Source organism: Aplidium turbinatum, chromosome 14, assembly GCF_918807975.1.
Source record: "Aplidium turbinatum chromosome 14, kaAplTurb1.1, whole genome shotgun sequence".
NCBI lineage: Eukaryota > Metazoa > Chordata > Ascidiacea > Aplousobranchia > Polyclinidae > Aplidium > Aplidium turbinatum.
This window is the reverse complement of record NC_137485.1, coordinates 8,173,926-8,191,173: the sequence shown is the minus strand read 5'-3', so window position 1 is coordinate 8,191,173 and position 17,248 is coordinate 8,173,926. Positions and strand designations below refer to the sequence as shown.

At 38.8% G+C, this 17,248-nt stretch overlaps 1 protein-coding gene and 1 non-coding gene across 2 annotated transcripts; both read right to left on the bottom strand.

Annotated features, from left to right (window-relative positions):
- Nucleotides 1-6,497: 6,497 nt before the first annotated feature.
- On the bottom strand, nucleotides 6,498-16,979 carry LOC145783275 (NADH dehydrogenase [ubiquinone] iron-sulfur protein 3, mitochondrial-like). The gene is made up of 7 exons (XM_082595104.1): nucleotides 16,865-16,979; nucleotides 16,227-16,319; nucleotides 15,696-15,787; nucleotides 11,773-11,928; nucleotides 9,296-9,421; nucleotides 7,473-7,592; nucleotides 6,498-6,734 (listed from the first exon to the last, which is right to left on the bottom strand). The coding sequence occupies exons 1-7, from the start codon at nucleotides 16,929-16,931 to the stop codon at nucleotides 6,567-6,569; spliced, it is 822 nt and encodes a 273-aa protein (XP_082451230.1). The 5' UTR covers nucleotides 16,932-16,979; the 3' UTR covers nucleotides 6,498-6,566.
- On the bottom strand, nucleotides 8,095-8,197 carry LOC145783723 (U6 spliceosomal RNA). Its single transcript, XR_014290944.1, has one exon. It is a non-coding gene; the product is annotated as a U6 spliceosomal RNA (small nuclear RNA).
- Nucleotides 16,980-17,248: the final 269 nt, after the last annotated feature.

Sequence of the window (17,248 nt, the reverse complement as noted above, 5' to 3'; positions counted from 1 at the left end):
CATGCTTAGCTTTTGAAGCTGTGTGATACAGGAAACTCTTCCTATCTTTGCCTGGCAAGATCGCTTCCAATACAGCAAAGAACTGGTCGATGGTTTACACTTCTGTAGCCTAAGTTTACAACTTAAAAGAGTTATATTTTCTGGCAAATTATACTGTAACACTGATACACGTTTGTAAAGACCACAAAACAACAGCTCAAGCAAACGTTAAACAATTTATTCGCCTGCAAACTACGCCACTAACCCTATCGCACAGCATTGTAAACAGCGGCTATAGTCGTTCACGACTCCAACGTCACGCTCTGTTGGTTTGTTATGCAAAAGGTCTATTCTAGGGGAGTGGCGAACTTCCTTAAAATCAGCCACATTGGAGACACTCGTGCGAGTGTCGTTAGATAGTCCCGCAGTACTGGATTACAATCCCGATAAAGCAGTTATTGCGTGGTGCAACGATTCTATTGTAAGACGTCGCCCAGGCCCAGACTTCAACAACGCTAAGTGATCATTTTTGCATTGTTTCAAGTTTAATTTTATTTACTTGTGCTATCGTTATTTTGTATTTTGGCCTTTAAGCACGCAGATTTGGCCGCCGAGAAGGAGCTCCCGGTAGGCCACGACGGCTGCCGAAAAAAAAACGAGTTTTAAGGCCTGTACTGTGTACTGTGTTGCAAAATTTTGTGCCGTAAATATTATTTTGAGGCAAAAATGAATGATTATAATTAGGCTAAAAGCGAATAGCAGAAATTGTTATATTGCAAAATGTGCAGTAGCTTACATGAATTTGAAAGGGCACCATTGCCCCCCCTGCCCCTCCATCTGCATAAAAATTGAGGGCAGGGGGGCTGCCGCCCCCCCTGCCCCCCCGCTTCAGGCGCCCCTGGCCACATGCACTTGTTTCTCTGGGCAAGAAACTTTACGATAACTGCCTCTACCCAGTGATCGATTTCGAGTAATGGGTAGTACCAAGTTTAAGTTATAAATAAAGTAGACAACCGGAAACAGACATTGCCGTCGGCTGCAGCGTGGGTCAGGTGTACGTCGGAAGGCGTACACCGATGCATAGCGCTCAAGTCCGCTTTCCTGCAATGCAGGATAAAGATAATAGAACAAGAACAAACACTTTAGCAACACATTTCAAAAACAGCTTTCCATTCAACGGCACCCAGAGAATGGATTAAATTACAGACAACTTTTTTTGATACAATTTCGGTAAAGAGGTGATGTTCTTAAACCATTCATCTTTATAACATGCGAAAAAATTACTTCTGTCGATCTCGTTGGTTATAGCCTACGCTTGCGTCAGTGGTCTATGTGACCCATAACTAGCATACCATGTGATGCATACTGCATAGGCTACTGGCTGAACATGATGCCCACGTAGAAAATGTGTATGGGATAGGGTTGCCAGATTTTTATCCTCAAAATAGTGAACATTTTGAAAGCTCGCGATCAAATCCTCAAAGTTCTCAAGGCAGTGGCGTAGCCAGGAATTGTGAAAGGGGGAGGGGGGGTTGATGGCCGGCGGGCGAAGCCCGACAGCGTCTTCGCCAAAGTCGACACCCAGCGGCGGGGGGTCTGGGGGGCCTCCCCCGGAAAATTTTAAAAAATGACTTTGAATTTAGTGCATTCTGAGAGCATTTTCAACAAAAATGTGGGTATAAATATTCCTCTAAAATGGTGTTGTACGAACGGTGGCATAGCAAAAGGATAAGATCATGTTTTCTTGGGCATTTTTCGGTAATAAAGCTATGTCTCTATATTTTCTTGTTGCTAATTCTTGGCTGAGATATTTGAATGTTTGGTATTGGTAAAACTCGCTCTTTTAATGCAGTTTCGTTTAAAATTAAGCATAGGCAAACTTTGTTTTAGAGACATAGAGACTGAAAGCATCATTCTCAATATCGTGACATCACACGCGTGCCAAAGGGGCGTTGTAACCCCCAAAACCCCCTCCTTGGCTACGCCACTGTCTCAAACACATGCCAAAATACGCGCAATTGCACCCTCTAACACAGGGCTTCCCAATTCGTTTAGGCTATCACCCCGCACCCCATAGGATTGATGAAGCCACTCTCGCACCCCCTGTTTTGAAGCGGAGTGGTTCTGAGAAAAAAATTCAAACTACGTACAAAAACAAAGCAGAAAAGCCGCTCACCGGCCTTTATATGGCTAACGAATAGGAAAAAGGGCAGCCTTCAACAACGAAATCACACAAAATGCAAAAGCGAATAAATAGCCTAAAGAAATAACACAAACTGAGAATACAATGGCGTTATTCAAGATCTTTGACTTTTCTCCTGCCTCTTTGCAATTATCTGTTCGACTAGTTCCTGACACATTCCTTTTCGTAAGTCAATCCACAGTCAACAACGTGAAAAGCGTTCTTTCCCAATATGTACGATCATGGGCGACGATCGCTCTCTAAAATTGGTGGGGACATTTACTAGGAAAGGTAGGAAGGGGCGACGAGCGAAGCGAGCTAGAAAGATCGGGGGTCTGTTCTGACAAACAAACTAATACAGTAGGTACAAGTCTGATGCGATGTGTATATTTTAATTGTCAGTGTCAACATTGGACAGCAGACGTCCCAACACTCGGCAACGAGTCTCCGGCGAATTAAAAACGAAGTCCTTGGAGAGGTCATGAAAGTTGATCGAATTCAAAACCTTGTGCCGTTGCATGATTTAGTCGTTTCTGTGTCATGGTAGATCGTAACCAAGTTTTGACACGTCGCAAAGTTGAAAATGACCATTCAGCTGAACACGAGCTGGCTGGTGAAATGAGCAAAGTCGCACAAAAAGTTATACTTTCGGAAACATTTGCCGACCAGCGGATGGCATCTTCTTGAATAGCCTATCATTCAAAAATCTTCCACCCACTTTCCATTCTACTGCTTTCGAAAGAAGCATAACTTAGTTCTTGTGCAAGGGATTCTGTGTCAGAGAACTCAGAATAATCGTCTACCACAAGTGATTGTATCGTTCCACTAAAGAGTGATTCTTGTAGAATTTTGTAGTGCTCTAGAACGGTCGACTTGAAATAGTCAGTAAGATTTTGCTGGGCGCTGTCAATGACTGCAAAATACTCTGACCGATATTTCGTCTCTGGTGTTTGAAAGTTGAGGAGGTTAGCCATGTCCATGCTGAAGACGATTTGGTATCTTTTTGGGACGTGACAGTTTCAATGATTCAGGGTTGCAATCTTCCATTAGCCTCTCAGCATTTACAAAGACACGATGAAATTCTTCTTCATTGCGTAGATGGCGGAGCAGTAGGCTACTAACTTACAAAGTTTAGCACATTCAACTTCAAGCATGCCAGCCACAGTCACCATGCAACCTTGCAAGGCTTTGTTAAAACGTTCCATACACTGAATGACAGACAATGCCGCTAATAACCTAAGCACACTTGACCCACGAGAAAAAGGTTTCAAAAGCCAAATTGCAGTTGTTGCTACATTTGAATCAAATTGACTCACGGCTGCTTCTATGGCTTCCAATACTGACTTATTATTATACTGACGTTAGAATCATCAAGCACTGCATTTACAGCAGCTGCACGTGTGAGAAATCTGGTTGGACAAATTAGTTTCAGTTTTGATGCAGCCTGAGGTAAAGACTCTTTAGAATAAAAATTCAGGTACATATGCTTGAATTTCCTAGAAAGCTTTTAGCCTATAGCCTATAGGCCTAGCTTTCCGAGTTCTTGTGTGGAACTTGGAGCATCTCGAATAAACGGCGAAGCTACAACAGCTTTTGATACAATTAGATTAGTAAATATGTGCCCCACAATGTACATTATTTAGCAAGAGGTTGAGATTTTTTATTTCAGCTTGACCGCTACGGGGTTTCCTCCCATAAAACAAAAATGTTGTCCCCTCCTTTCAATAGATTTTAAACGTCTGACTAATAAAATTGTGACATTCGTTTAATATTTTCCCTTTTACGTTATAAAAATAATGAAAAAAGATGGTGGGGACATGTAAAAAGATGGTGGGGACATGTCCCCGCTGTCCTATAGGGATCGGCGCCCATGTGTACAATAAGAAATTGCCAACAATAAGCAAACAATTACAAACAATGAGGAAATTGCTGACACAATATCATCGCATTATCCCGCCACCAATCACACGAGGTTCGGACCACAGCCTTTTTGTTATCAGCAACTCGTCGGGTGGTATTTTCTTGTTGTTGTGCATTGTGTTGTAGGCCAACATAGAATGCTCTGAGAGACAATCACCACCTCTCTCGTTAAACAAAATCCATCTCTATATAGCCTACGGTATAGCTCTTATTCCTCGGTGGATTCTCGCACCCCCAGGGGGTGCGAGCACCCCCAATCGGGAAGCCCTGCTCTAACACATGCCACACGCCTAAGTGTGTGCAACCACGCCCAAATATGCAAAGAATTATTGCATAAATAATATGCAAAAATTGTTTCAATACTATATGTGATGTTGTCTGACACAACAATTTGGTTCATAAGTGATACCACAGATGAAAATTAATAAAAGTTTACTTTCTTGATCTTCTTTAGCAAGTATAGTGCTCTACTTATCACAGGTTGAATCCAGGTAATTGGCTAGCTAGTATCTTGCAGTGTACACAGCATGTATTATACCTACTGATGCTAAAATGGCAAGAAAAGAGACCCACGATTAGAAGCCCTAATTAGAACACTCCTACTTGCCTATGTAACTTAGTTTACTTGACATACTTTTCATGCGACTGCTGCCTTCAATAAAAGTTTGTTTGCAGAAATTTGTTCTTTAAATTCTAAGTAGCCTACCGTAGCTAAAAATGTATGTTAAAGAATACACACAATTCACTTTTAACAGAATAAACAGCTAAATAGTTTCGCTCATCTGTCCATTTGTCACCCATAACACTGAAAATTCTCTCAAGATTGGCATTAGATACAGGGATAGACATTGAATACTGGACAAATTTTAACAAGTTAGGTGCAGTTTCTTTCTGAAAGAAGTTAGTCCAATTTTCCAGCGATGATCTTAACTTATTAGCCACATCACACATGATTGAGTAGCTGGCCTTCACAGTCTACAAATAAACAGTTAAATGGCCAAACTTCTAGGCTGTTAGTTGCTCGGGCTAGTGGCTTTCAGTTTGTCAGCTACCTAGGCTGTGTGTAGTCCACTGTTGGACTTCGTGCTGGCCAAGCCTGGCTTTGGCGAAATTACACTGGGGTACGTAGCATATTAGGGGTTTTTCCTCAAAGCACCAGACTCATGTGCTTTTACTCTCAAAGCAGCAGAAGTGTATATAGTCACTGGTTAAGCCATGGCTACTGGCTAAAATATATTGACAAAATTGTTGACAAAAATTAATTGTCAAAATAGTGAACATGTTCACTATCACTATTAGCAAAATAGTTTACAGTGAACATTTTCTTAAAATAGTGATTTGTTCACTAAAATAGTGAACGTCTGGCAACCCTAGTATGGGACCCAAATGGGCAGCGCACACGGTAGCAAAGCTTCCCAAACTATGGGTGCAAATTGTAATTTTAGGGGCACCAAACCATTAAAAGTGGACCTACAGTTGGTAAACAAGTTTACAATGTAAACCAAGGGATAGGCATAGAAACGTATTTTTGAAATGGGGCCGCACAATAATAAAGTTTAAGAAACCATGAGCTATGGCACAAAATAACAAATATTAAGTTTCTACAGTCACTGTAGGCTACTTCTTATCACAAATTTTCTTTAACTTAACCTTTGCTCCAGGGTCTAACATATGACACAAAAAAATTAACGCAGGCTAAGTACAGGGAACGTTCAAATAATACGTAACGCTTTTTTTCGAATTTTTTACCCCCCCTCCCCCATGTAACGCCAACGTAACGCTTTTTTCAATCCCCCCTCCCCCATGTAACGCTTTTTCACTATGAATTCAGCACAAAAAACTACCATTCCGTACTCGAAAGCGTTACGTAACGTTTTGCTTGAACCCCCTCCCCCCCCGATGTGACGCTAACGTAACGCTTTGCATAACCCCCCCTCCCCCTCGAAGGCGTTACGTAATATTTGAACGTTCCCAAAAATAAAAAAAATTAACACATGACCAAAATATGAAGGAAACTAAAATCTTGACTATTCCAAAACGAAACCGCTTTGTTTCGTTTTTTTGGCGGAAAGACGTTTAGACCAGGGCAATATCTTGTAGTAGACAAAACAGAATTATTGCTTTTTTTCAGAGGTTATGCAGTTTCAAGCTTTTAAGTTATAGCCTACATCACAGACACGTGACCACTGACCAGGCTTTGGCAGACAGACGCAGTCAATCTATGACCTTTTCTTGGCTAACATATCACTGTATTGTGATTATTAGACGCCATTTCCTTGACAAATACTTGATTATGCTGTGGCTTTTTTGAGATTCAGGTCCAATAGTTCTGAACCTCCCTGTCAACGCTACTGAACACAGCTCTAGAAGTTATCAACGTTCAGGCGTTTACACACATAGCCTAACAGATCGGGAAAACAATCATCATACTGTATTACAGGTAACAAATAAAACTGTATAGGCTATTGAAAAATTTTCAAAAGTGTTATTTCTTTTCCGGTTTCTCTACATTTTCAGGTGGAGTTGGCAGCTCGGGTGTTTTCCTGTAGTTGGGAAACACTTCCCAGGGGCTGTTTAAATCGAACTTTCGGAATTCTTGAGCCATTTCAAGCGGATCTCGAACGATCCTTTGCATTTCATCATCCCAGCGAATCTGAAAATATATCAGACGTTGGAAACAATGTTTAATCTCTAAATGCAAAACCTCACAAGTCATAGTTAGACACCTGTTACAAAATAACACAAAATTAGGCTACACGATAAATGGCCAGACAACTGATACAATCATCATTATTTATCATATTCATCATTAATATAAGTTCTCAACTAATCACAACATTTTTAACGTTTGTTGAATCCTAACAAAAAGTTTCGAATCCAACTTCAACGGAAATTAATTCCTTGTCACCAACAAGCAATTGATTCAAGCATAAAGGGAACGTTCAAATATTACGTAACGCCTTCGAGGGGGAGGGGGGGTTATGCAAAGCGTTACGTTAGCGTCACGGGGAGGGGGTTCAAGCAAAACGTTACGTAACGCTTTCGAGTACGGAATGGTAGTTTTTTGTGCTGAATTTGTAGTGAAAAAGCGTTACATGGGGGAGGGGGAGGATTGAAAAAAGCGTTACGTTGGCGTTACATGGGGGAGGGGGGTCAAAAATTCGGAAAAAAGCGTTACGTAATATTTGAACGTTCCCTAAGTTCACCACTTATACTATAGCACTTACCGGAGACACTAATTCCCTTCAGTTTTATATGGTTCTTAATTTTTGAATCACCTTAGTTCAAGCTTTATAAAATCACACACCAACACCCCTTCAAAGAAAACAACCTAAGCTAGAGTTATCAAAACAATATAATCTTTGTTCATTCCTGACTAGTAAAAACATACTTCGTAATAGCCAGTTAAAGGAAAGTCCTTGCGGAACGGATGACCATCAAAACCATAATCAGTTAAAATTCTTCTCAAATCCGGATGATTTCGAAAGAACACGCCGTACATATCCCAGACCTGTAGTCAAAACAAAACTGTGAAGCCAAAAATCAACACCATCAAAACAAACTCATATACAGAATACCAGGGGTCACCAACTGGCGGCCCGCGGGCCGCATGCGGCCTGCCACGCTGTATCGCTGCGGCCCGCGGAAGGTATCAGCGTACAAGTATAACCAAAAATACTTTTCTTGAGGAGAGCACGAAGGCTAAAAATACTTTCCGGGAAACATATTTACGTTTTGCATACGATTCCACCGACCGTCCAATCAGATTATAGTTCTAGGTGGGGGTTGCTTAAAGTTATTCCAATGCGATGTCCAGCCACATTGTCCCAGTGGTTGATTAAAACGTCTGTTTTCGAATTTCTGTAAGCTTAGGGTGGCTTATTTTAAGTTTGCAAATGTCATGTAAACACTAGTGTGCGTTTCACTGTTATTGTGTTTCACGAGCAGTGTTCCTTTTATGCAAGTTTTTGGCAAAATAGGTCGCTGTGCCAAATCAATTTATAATAAATTGGCAAAATATGGAACGCTTCACGATTTTGCGTGTCATCCTTGCGCAGGGACGATGCTAATCTTCTCTGTTTGGTTCCAATTTTAGTATATCTACTGCCGAAGCAAGTACTGCAAAATGTTGTTAATCAACAAATTCTTGCCACGCTGATAAGCAACGCAAGTGACAGTTGTCTATAATAAAAGAAAGACGGTTTTATAGACTCTCACAAAAAGGATGAAAAACCAACTCATTGCTTTTTTAGAGGGAAGACTGTTCATGAATTACGATAGAATTAAGATTTTTCGGTGATTTCCACAAGCGTTTGTTTCATGGTGCCTGATTTCTTTCTCCCTGTTATTGGAGCCGATTTTTCGCTGATATGTTTGCAGGTCACTATTGTTGCCTGTATTGCGATGTGTCAAACATTTCCTTGTTTGCTGAAATTGGTTAATTGCAAGATATCATTTGTGGAGCGAAGTGACAACACCACTCTTGCTTGGCGATGAATATTCTGATGAAACCACTCGCCTCGCTATAAGTGCGCAGAACAAGTGGTCTCGTTTATTAGTCGTTTTAAAGTCAAAAGTGTTGTTAAAGGAGCTTGGCCTGGCAGTAGCGTTGTTCGACTAATTTTGTTGCTGCGGTACTCTAAGACGAATATTAACAACATGTAACTCTGGATACTGGGGTACGAAATTCGTTCTTTTCTAACATAAGAATCAACCTACCTAAAATTTTATTAGTGCGGCCCGCCACAGCTCTCCTTAGTGCCAAAGTGGCCCGCATGCAAAAAAACGTTGGTGACCCCTGCAGTATACTATACATAAAAGTTCTTGCTACATATGGTACATGTAATGAATAAGACGCTGATGTCTCTAAATCTCTGTTCTAGTTCCTTGATGTTATTGAGGATAAAATGTTACACAAGCACCTTTCACTTAGGATATCAGAACAATAACGATTAAACATAATAATCAGAAAACAAAATTAGTCAGGTTCCGTTCGGAAAATTATACAATTTATTGATAAACTTTTCGCCAAAATAAAGGCGGCTTCTTCAGTATACAGTATATCTGGAAAAACACAAGCAAGTGAAAACACAAAAATTATCAACCTTAATCCTAACCCTGGCAACACCTGTCAATAAACAATGCTTTTTGATCGAAACCCCGGCAACCACTGTGTAAAAATAACCACTTCAAATTTTCAAATTCGTCTCTCACCTCTCTTTCATACCAGTTCGCACCAGGATGGATATCGCAAATTGAGTCCAGTGCTGTGAGTTCGTTTGTGTATGTCTTCACTCTGATGCGTTGGTTATAATTTAAGGACAAGAAGTTGTACACAAGCTGCAATTAATAGACATTTTTCAAACTTTGACAAAAATTTGTCAGTAGTAGGGAAAGTAAGGTTAGTTGACTTAGCAGGATAGTTGACTCAGCAGGTTAGTTGACTCACCACTAATATCTAACCAGTCATTTGTAAAGGCGCAAAAGTTATTCCATCAGCCATAAACAGTTCACATGTCTGAATGCAACATATGAAATTATGTTTTTCTAAAAAAATCTAAAATTTGATATGGGTTGTAGAATGTAGATGTATGAATGAAACAATATTTTTCACAGTTACAACTAAAGTATGATGCACATTCTCTATAATTTTGGTTGCTCTCTTTTCAACAGAAAATTAACAGCAGACATCTTTTCTGATTAAGGCACCGAAAGGTTAGTTGACTCACTGGCGATCGTCCTAGTTGACTCAGCGAGTCAATTGACTCTACAGCAGGCAACATCAGAACATGGCATATTTTTGTGAAAATTAAAAGATAAATAGCTTTTATTCATTTGTAATAGCAGATCGGTATGTTGTATTTAAAGAGAACTTTTATTAGAGTAAACAAAATTTGGTGAGAGCAATGTGTGGGGTGAAAACGAGAAGGGAAAAAAGGACTGAAGAATTGTTGGATATACTAGAGATGAGAGAGACCATAGACCAACTGGCAAGGGCAAATGGAGTAAGATGGTATGGACATGTGATAAGGAGGGAGGAAGGAAGTTTTCTTAGAAAGGCACTAGATCTAAAGGTGGATGGAAAGAGGAAACGCGGTCGTCCAAGAAGAACGTGGAAACCACAAGTGATGGATGAATTTAAAAAAGTCGGACTGAAGGAGGAAGATGCAAGGGACAGGGTGAAATGGAGAAAAGGGATTAAAACAATTGCTGCGCGGAAACAATCGGCCACCCCCACTAGTGGGGAACAAACCGACGATGGTCTATGATGATGATGATGATGAAAATTTACATTAAATTCTAATACTGTAAATCTATTGCATTTGTACACAATTATGGGGAAAAAGAGAACGCAAAACTAATAGAGGAGAAACTTCAATGCAGGTTGCAGGTGTTTGAACAAGCTGCAAACACCATGCGTGTTGGTACATCCGGGCGGAGTGCTGCAAAGCAGTTTGAAATAGACCACACAACGTTTTGATGGTGACGGTGGTCCCATACTTGGTTCAAGTGTCGGGTGTGAGAAGATAAGATTCTCATTGTAGTCAGAGGGTGGCCAGTTCCTTTTTCTCGGTTGCCTTTCCTGCAGCAATTACGCCCACCCAATTTATTAAACCCTAGGTAGAGGTTAATGCCGAAGGCTTAGTCTAATGAGAACCTTATCTTCTCGTTCCCCGAGGCTTGAATCAAGTATGGGACTCACCTTTACCTTTTAGGTAGAGGTAGAGGTGTTTTCAACAACCAGCTTGAGCCAGGAGTCGAACCAGGTTTGCATTATTGGAATTCGTTGCGCCATCCCACCGACCGGCCATCCCTTTCGATGGTATGGTATTTAAAAAAAGGTTTCCAAAGGCTCACCAGGCAACGTAAAAATGGGATATGCAAAACACAGATAAAGTATCACGGATGTAATGAAGAAAGATTTGTCGGGGGAAACTGCATTATTTTGGTAAAGCAACATCATTTATAGATAAAATAAAATAGCTAGTTTTCGAGTTTGCTGAGCAAAACTGAGTCACCGTTGCCAAAAACTAGTCTGACAACAAGAACCTCCGTCTGCCCTTTCACTAGACACTAACTTAACTAGCTCAACAGTCACTAGAAGTGCTACATACAAATTGATTTATTGCTTACACGAATTGTGCAACAATATATATATACAATATACAATTATACATTCATGATGTAGCTACCTGTTCAGCATGAGTCAACCATTCCACAGAATGAGCCAATCAACCTTCAGCATCGGGTTAGTTGACTCAATTCAGCAAAAGTTTTGAAGCTTTTGAAAATTATACTTGAAAACTCATTATCGCAATGAAACAAGTTCTGGAGTTACGGTAAAGCCTTCTTTACATTTGGTGAAATTTTTAACTTGGTAGAAAAAAAACTGTTTGGAACTAGATGCATTTAAGTAAAAAATGAGTCAACTAACCTGACCTTCCCATACTTTTTCATACAATTGCAATAAAAAGATATTCAAATATGAACGGTATCTGTTATGCCACCAGTATCAACGCATTAGATAAAACTTCCTTGAAAACTATGGCTATACAACTTTAAAGCAGCAAAATAATACACAAACTGTATATACTTATTATTATTAAGTATTTTCACAATACATCAAGTCTGTAATGATACTTATTAACTCTGCAGAACTAAAATGACGATGACCACATTCATGTACAAACCTCAAACCTACAGACCCGAGTAGGTACGTCAACAGCAGTTAGATCACTTAGATTTGTGAACTGGCAAAGTAAATTGTCTTTCAAGAACGTTATGACAGGGATTATTCCTTCCGGATCTATCAAAACTTCTAGTTCATCAGTGTAAGTAATTTGAACCTATAAACAAAATATATAACAATGCACATCTTGAGTTTTACTTTTACCACACTTCTACGTTAACTTAGCATAAAAAGAGTTGCTTCTAAATCTAATTACTTTCAGTAATATATACAGTAACTACGCATATTTATATTATCCAATAAAAGCTACTTGTATCTGCAAAGCATCAAACCTTTTCAAAGATTAGTTTAATCATGAGATGTCTTGTCTGGTAACTGAGCACAAAAAGATGTTGACAATTTTTCTAATTGATAATACATGAATAATATCATGATGGTGTACTGTATATTAGGGTGGGCCGTTTTTGACTTTTTTTCGAAATTCAAAAACGGCTAGTCATAAAAAGTGGCACATGCATGAAAAAATTACGTGTGAAAAATTTCATCAGTTTGGGGGTGCATCTTCTGCCCCGGCAGGGGGGTCAAACTTTCAATTTTTTTAAAAAAATGGGGAAATTTCACTTTTCGTTTTAGCATAATTTTTTTTATAATTTTTCTACTGGCTAGTTATAAATTGTAAGTGGTATGTACCCAGAAATTTCCTATGTAAAGGCATGTTCGAAGCTTAAGGTTTACTGCCCGCGCATCGACGACCAAAATGCTGAATTTTCACCAATTTGAGATGCTATTCTGTCATTGCTCAATAAATAAACTTGTCGCAAAAGGGCAAGATGGTGTTAACGCTGTACGCTCAATCGCTCATTTATGTTCTGTCCACTAACTTTGCAGGATGATACGAACTGACAAACTATAAGACGAAGTCTTGCTTAAATTAAAAGCAATAGTAGACTACGTTTGATCAGTTGCAGCTATACTGTAAAACGCAACCTATAATTTACTTCAGAATAAAAGCAATATGATCTGCGGGTTCCGTAAATGAAATGTACCGGTACTGTACAGTTCCACGTGAATTGTTATCATGATTTTGTTTACACAAATTTGTCATTTACAAACCATTAAACGTTCACTTGATAGACTACTGCAGAACCACATACAAGAGTAAACTTTGTTTGACAGCAATGTAACGATAAAAAAGAACTTGTGTTAACAAAAAAAACGAAAATGTGTCAAAAATACAACAATCAACAAGGGCTTTTTGCCAGTTCCCCAGATTATTGCTCAAATTTAGTTCTGGCTGAAGTCTAATGAATCATAAAATCTTGTTTCGACTGGAACCTAGGAATTTTTTTTTCTTGATTGTAATATTGCTTTAATGTGGGCTACCCATCTCTTTCAACGCTGCCACATGTGATGAGCAGGTGTTGTGTGTGGCAGAGAAAACGTAGAAAACAACTGTTGTGAAGGCATCTTTGTTTTGATGTGCTCTTTTATCACATTGCTGTCAACACCACGCATCGCTGGGGGTTCCGTACTGGAATATTTTGGTAGTCTATCATCTCAGAGTAACGTTCAGAACTGAACTGCAATATTGACAGGGTGAATTTTTGCTGACGAGTGCTGTGAGATGATAATATTCTTGAATTGAAAATTCTTCCCCATCCTAGTTCCCTTACATTATACTCTTTGATATAACATATGATTGCAATCAAAATGTTTTCAGGATGGGCATAAAACGCAATTCCTCTATGTTACTTTGTTGAGGATATTGCAAGCTTTATTCGATAGCTTCTGAGCAGAGTGTAGAATTTTAAAGAAATGTTTTTGGCCAATAGTGAAATTGCTATCCTTTATAATGGCAAACCATACTGAAATATAAACATTCAGAATATAGTCCACACGTTCCACCAATACAGCTGACGCTTTAGATGCAACATATAAACGTAGAATTCTATTGGCTGTGTTCAACCATCTTGAGTGGTTCATCATACCTGGACACCTATATGCGAAATGAATTGATATATCTCCACTTTTCACTGCTCTGTGCATGTGTAAAAGATATTTTTGGTCAGTGCTGAGGTCATTTTCATCAATTTCAATCTCTGGTGCCGGAACTGCTTTATATTTTACAACATCTAGTTGTGTGACAGTGGCTAGCTGCTTTATAATGGACCCAGTGAAGCTATCAGGTCTGCTAGTATTGTCATATCTTTTATAAGATGCCTAAGAGGCAATTCATTACTATGGAGTAGGCATATTAACCATTGAAGTGGCTTTTGGAAATGATCTTCCAGGAGCTTTATCACGACGCCTTTTTGACCTGTGTTTATTGCGGTTCCATCGCATCCAATTGCCATTACATTATCGTAGCTAATTTTATTGGATCCAAGATATTCAAGAATCCCGGTAGCTATTGACACATTAGATCAGTTGGCTGCAATAAAATGACCAATGAAATGATAACTTGGCTTCTCAAGCAAAGTAATGTGTTCTTCAACTGCGAAATGTTTTCGAAGTCGCCCAGCAATTTCATTTTGTTTGATGGTTTAATCTTTTCGGCCATCAAAATATATGCTTTGCAAATTTATGCACATGATAGGCCTACTTTCCATTTGAGTTGTAAACCTCATTTTTTTCTTGCTCTTTTTACTGTGCTTTTATGTATGACTGATTGAGATTCGCTATCCGTCACAACTCCGCATCTTGTAGAAATGATGAAGCAATAAGTGCCGCAGACCTATCTGAAATACCAGTACGATCGCATGATTCAGCAAATACTACTAAACTGGAAGTAACCTTGCTTTTTCTGGGGGTTTTCGAAGCAAAACTGGGTTGATAATCAAAATCTTCGCAGCGTTCTTCATTGAATGACAAAGTTTCTGAGTTTGAATGAAAAGTTAAAGGTGTTTTAACCAAAGCGCTACTTATGCCTGCTCCTGGGTCTTCACGTAAAGAACGGAATTGTTCTGATCTCCTCGGAAAACGTTTAAAATTAGATTTTGTGGCCGATTTATCATGTTTATCAATCACCATTATGCGAATTCTTCTTTGATCAAGAAGGAACTGTTGTTCTGTAACAGGGACACGATTTTCCTGCGGGCAAGTACATTGCAGAAAATTGGAACACTTAGGCTACAACAACCGATTTCAAATATTTTTGCTTTGCAGATTCTTTCATTTGGTCCAAATTTTGCTGAAATTTAGGCCCACCTCTAGAATTTGACTTCAAAAGGTTATTCATTTTTTTTTGTAACTCTTTATCATAAATATGTACTGATGTTCGTACCTCATTTGTATCATTCTGCAAAGTTAATGGACAGAACATAAATGAGCGTACAGCGTTAACACCATCTCGCCCTTTTGCGACAAGTTTGTTTATTGAGCAATGACAGAATAGCATCTTAAATTGGTGAAAATTCAGCATTTTGGTCGTCGATGCGCGGGCAGTAAACCTTAAGCTTCGAACATGCCTTTACATAGGAAATTTCTGGGTACATTCCACTTACAATTTATAACTAGCCAGTAGAAAAATTATAAAAAAAATTATGTTAAATCGGAAAGTGAAATTTCCCCATTTTTTTCAAAAAATTGAAAGTTTGAACCCCCTGCGGGGGCAGAAGATGCACCCCCAAACTGATGAAATTTTTCACACGTAATTTTTTCATGCATGTGCCACTTTTTATGACTAGCCGTTTTTGAATTTCAAAAAAAAGTCAAAAACGGCCCAACCTACTGTATATGCTGTAAAATATTAAAAACTTAACTATTGTAGCCTCATCATCATTTTGTTCCTTCCTCGTATGGAGGTTTGGATACAATGCGCCATTGTTCTCGACTATGACCTGTGCGTATTGCACTTTCATAAGTCTTTCATAACTTGTAGCCTACCGTACATTATATTTTAGGTTATATATAGTATGAAGTAACCTGTTGGACATATTTAGGAAGACATTCTGCAACGTAGTCACCAAACTCCACCAGTTTTTGTCGAGCAAGAGAAGGAGATACTCTTACTGCAGCTGTGTTATAATTTAGAAAAAAAAATATTACAACAAAGCATAGAAAAGACAAATTGTGATTTGTGGTGTTTGATATGATTAGTTGATTAGCCTATGCTATTTTATTCATTCAATTGACAAATTTGTGGGTAAATTAATAAATCCTTTCGAATGATTATGACTTTATAACTGAAAGTATTATTCTTCATCACGGTGATGTACAGCGCCCAAAAACATAGTCTGCACTGTAGATGTGGCACTGTATGAATGTTGTGCTTAAGCTATCCATACACATTGCGCAAGACACTAGGATGTACAAAATTTACCTTGCAGAATACAAAAAGAAAACAAGCAGTATAATAAGCCCAAACATAGCCAGGGTGTGGTTAAACTGTCCTTACAAAAAGGACCTGCTAACATTAAAGCACTGATAACTGCATGATGCCTAACTTCCACTTACGAATTTGTTCAGTTGGTGGTAAAATGGTTTCATCAGAAGAGTATGATCTTATGGTAAGAGGAACATGTTTTTTCCATTTCAGCGTACGTACTCCTAAATAAATAATAATCCTAGAAACGTCAGCAAAGAATGACGCCTACAACAAAAACCCAGACAACAAACAACAGTAAAACTCACATACACCAACAATGATAAACAAGAGTGTTGTAAAATATTAGCAAACAGCATTTGCAGCAAAGAAATAAACAAACAATGACTCTCAGGACACCTCTCAGTTTAATGAGGGCGAACATTGACAATTTATGATGGTAAAGAAATAAACCCTCAATCAAACAAAATTCTGTAAAAAAATATTCAATCACTTTCATTTGTCGACAATTTATTGTTTATCAATCCTTTTTTTTACTAAGCCAATCTTTTAAAGAGTAGGCTACACGTAATGATGGCTACATCTACTGTATAATGCAATAACATCCAAGTACCTAGATCACAACTTTTGATAGTAACTGTTCAAAAGTCAACACATCACTTTTATGAGATAAAAAACTGTAGTTTCAAATGTAGCCTAACAATTGTTCATTTTCTATTTACTTCTTTTCTGAAAACCAAATTTTATAAGATATCAGCTCATAACTTACCAGAAGGTCCACGAAAACAAGGTCGGTATGTTAAAGATCGCCGAAAAGCAGGCAAAAACAGTGACATGATGAATTACTAAATAAGCTAAAGAAAGAATTTCATGGGTAACTCTAGCTCTAATCATAGAGTAATCTATGCTCTAACCCTCGCTGATTGCAGTTTCCGCAAACATTTTTCGGCAGTTTCCGCTTACCCCAACTCTAACCATAGAGTAATCAATGCTCTAACCCTAACCCTCACTGATCGTGGTTTCCGCAAACATTTTTCCGCAGTTTTGCAGTTTCCGCTAACCCTATCATCGAGTTTGTTTCAAATTGTTGGGGGAAACTCCGATCAGCGACCTCAGCTTTGTGCTATTAAACTGCAATCAGCGACTTCGGCTT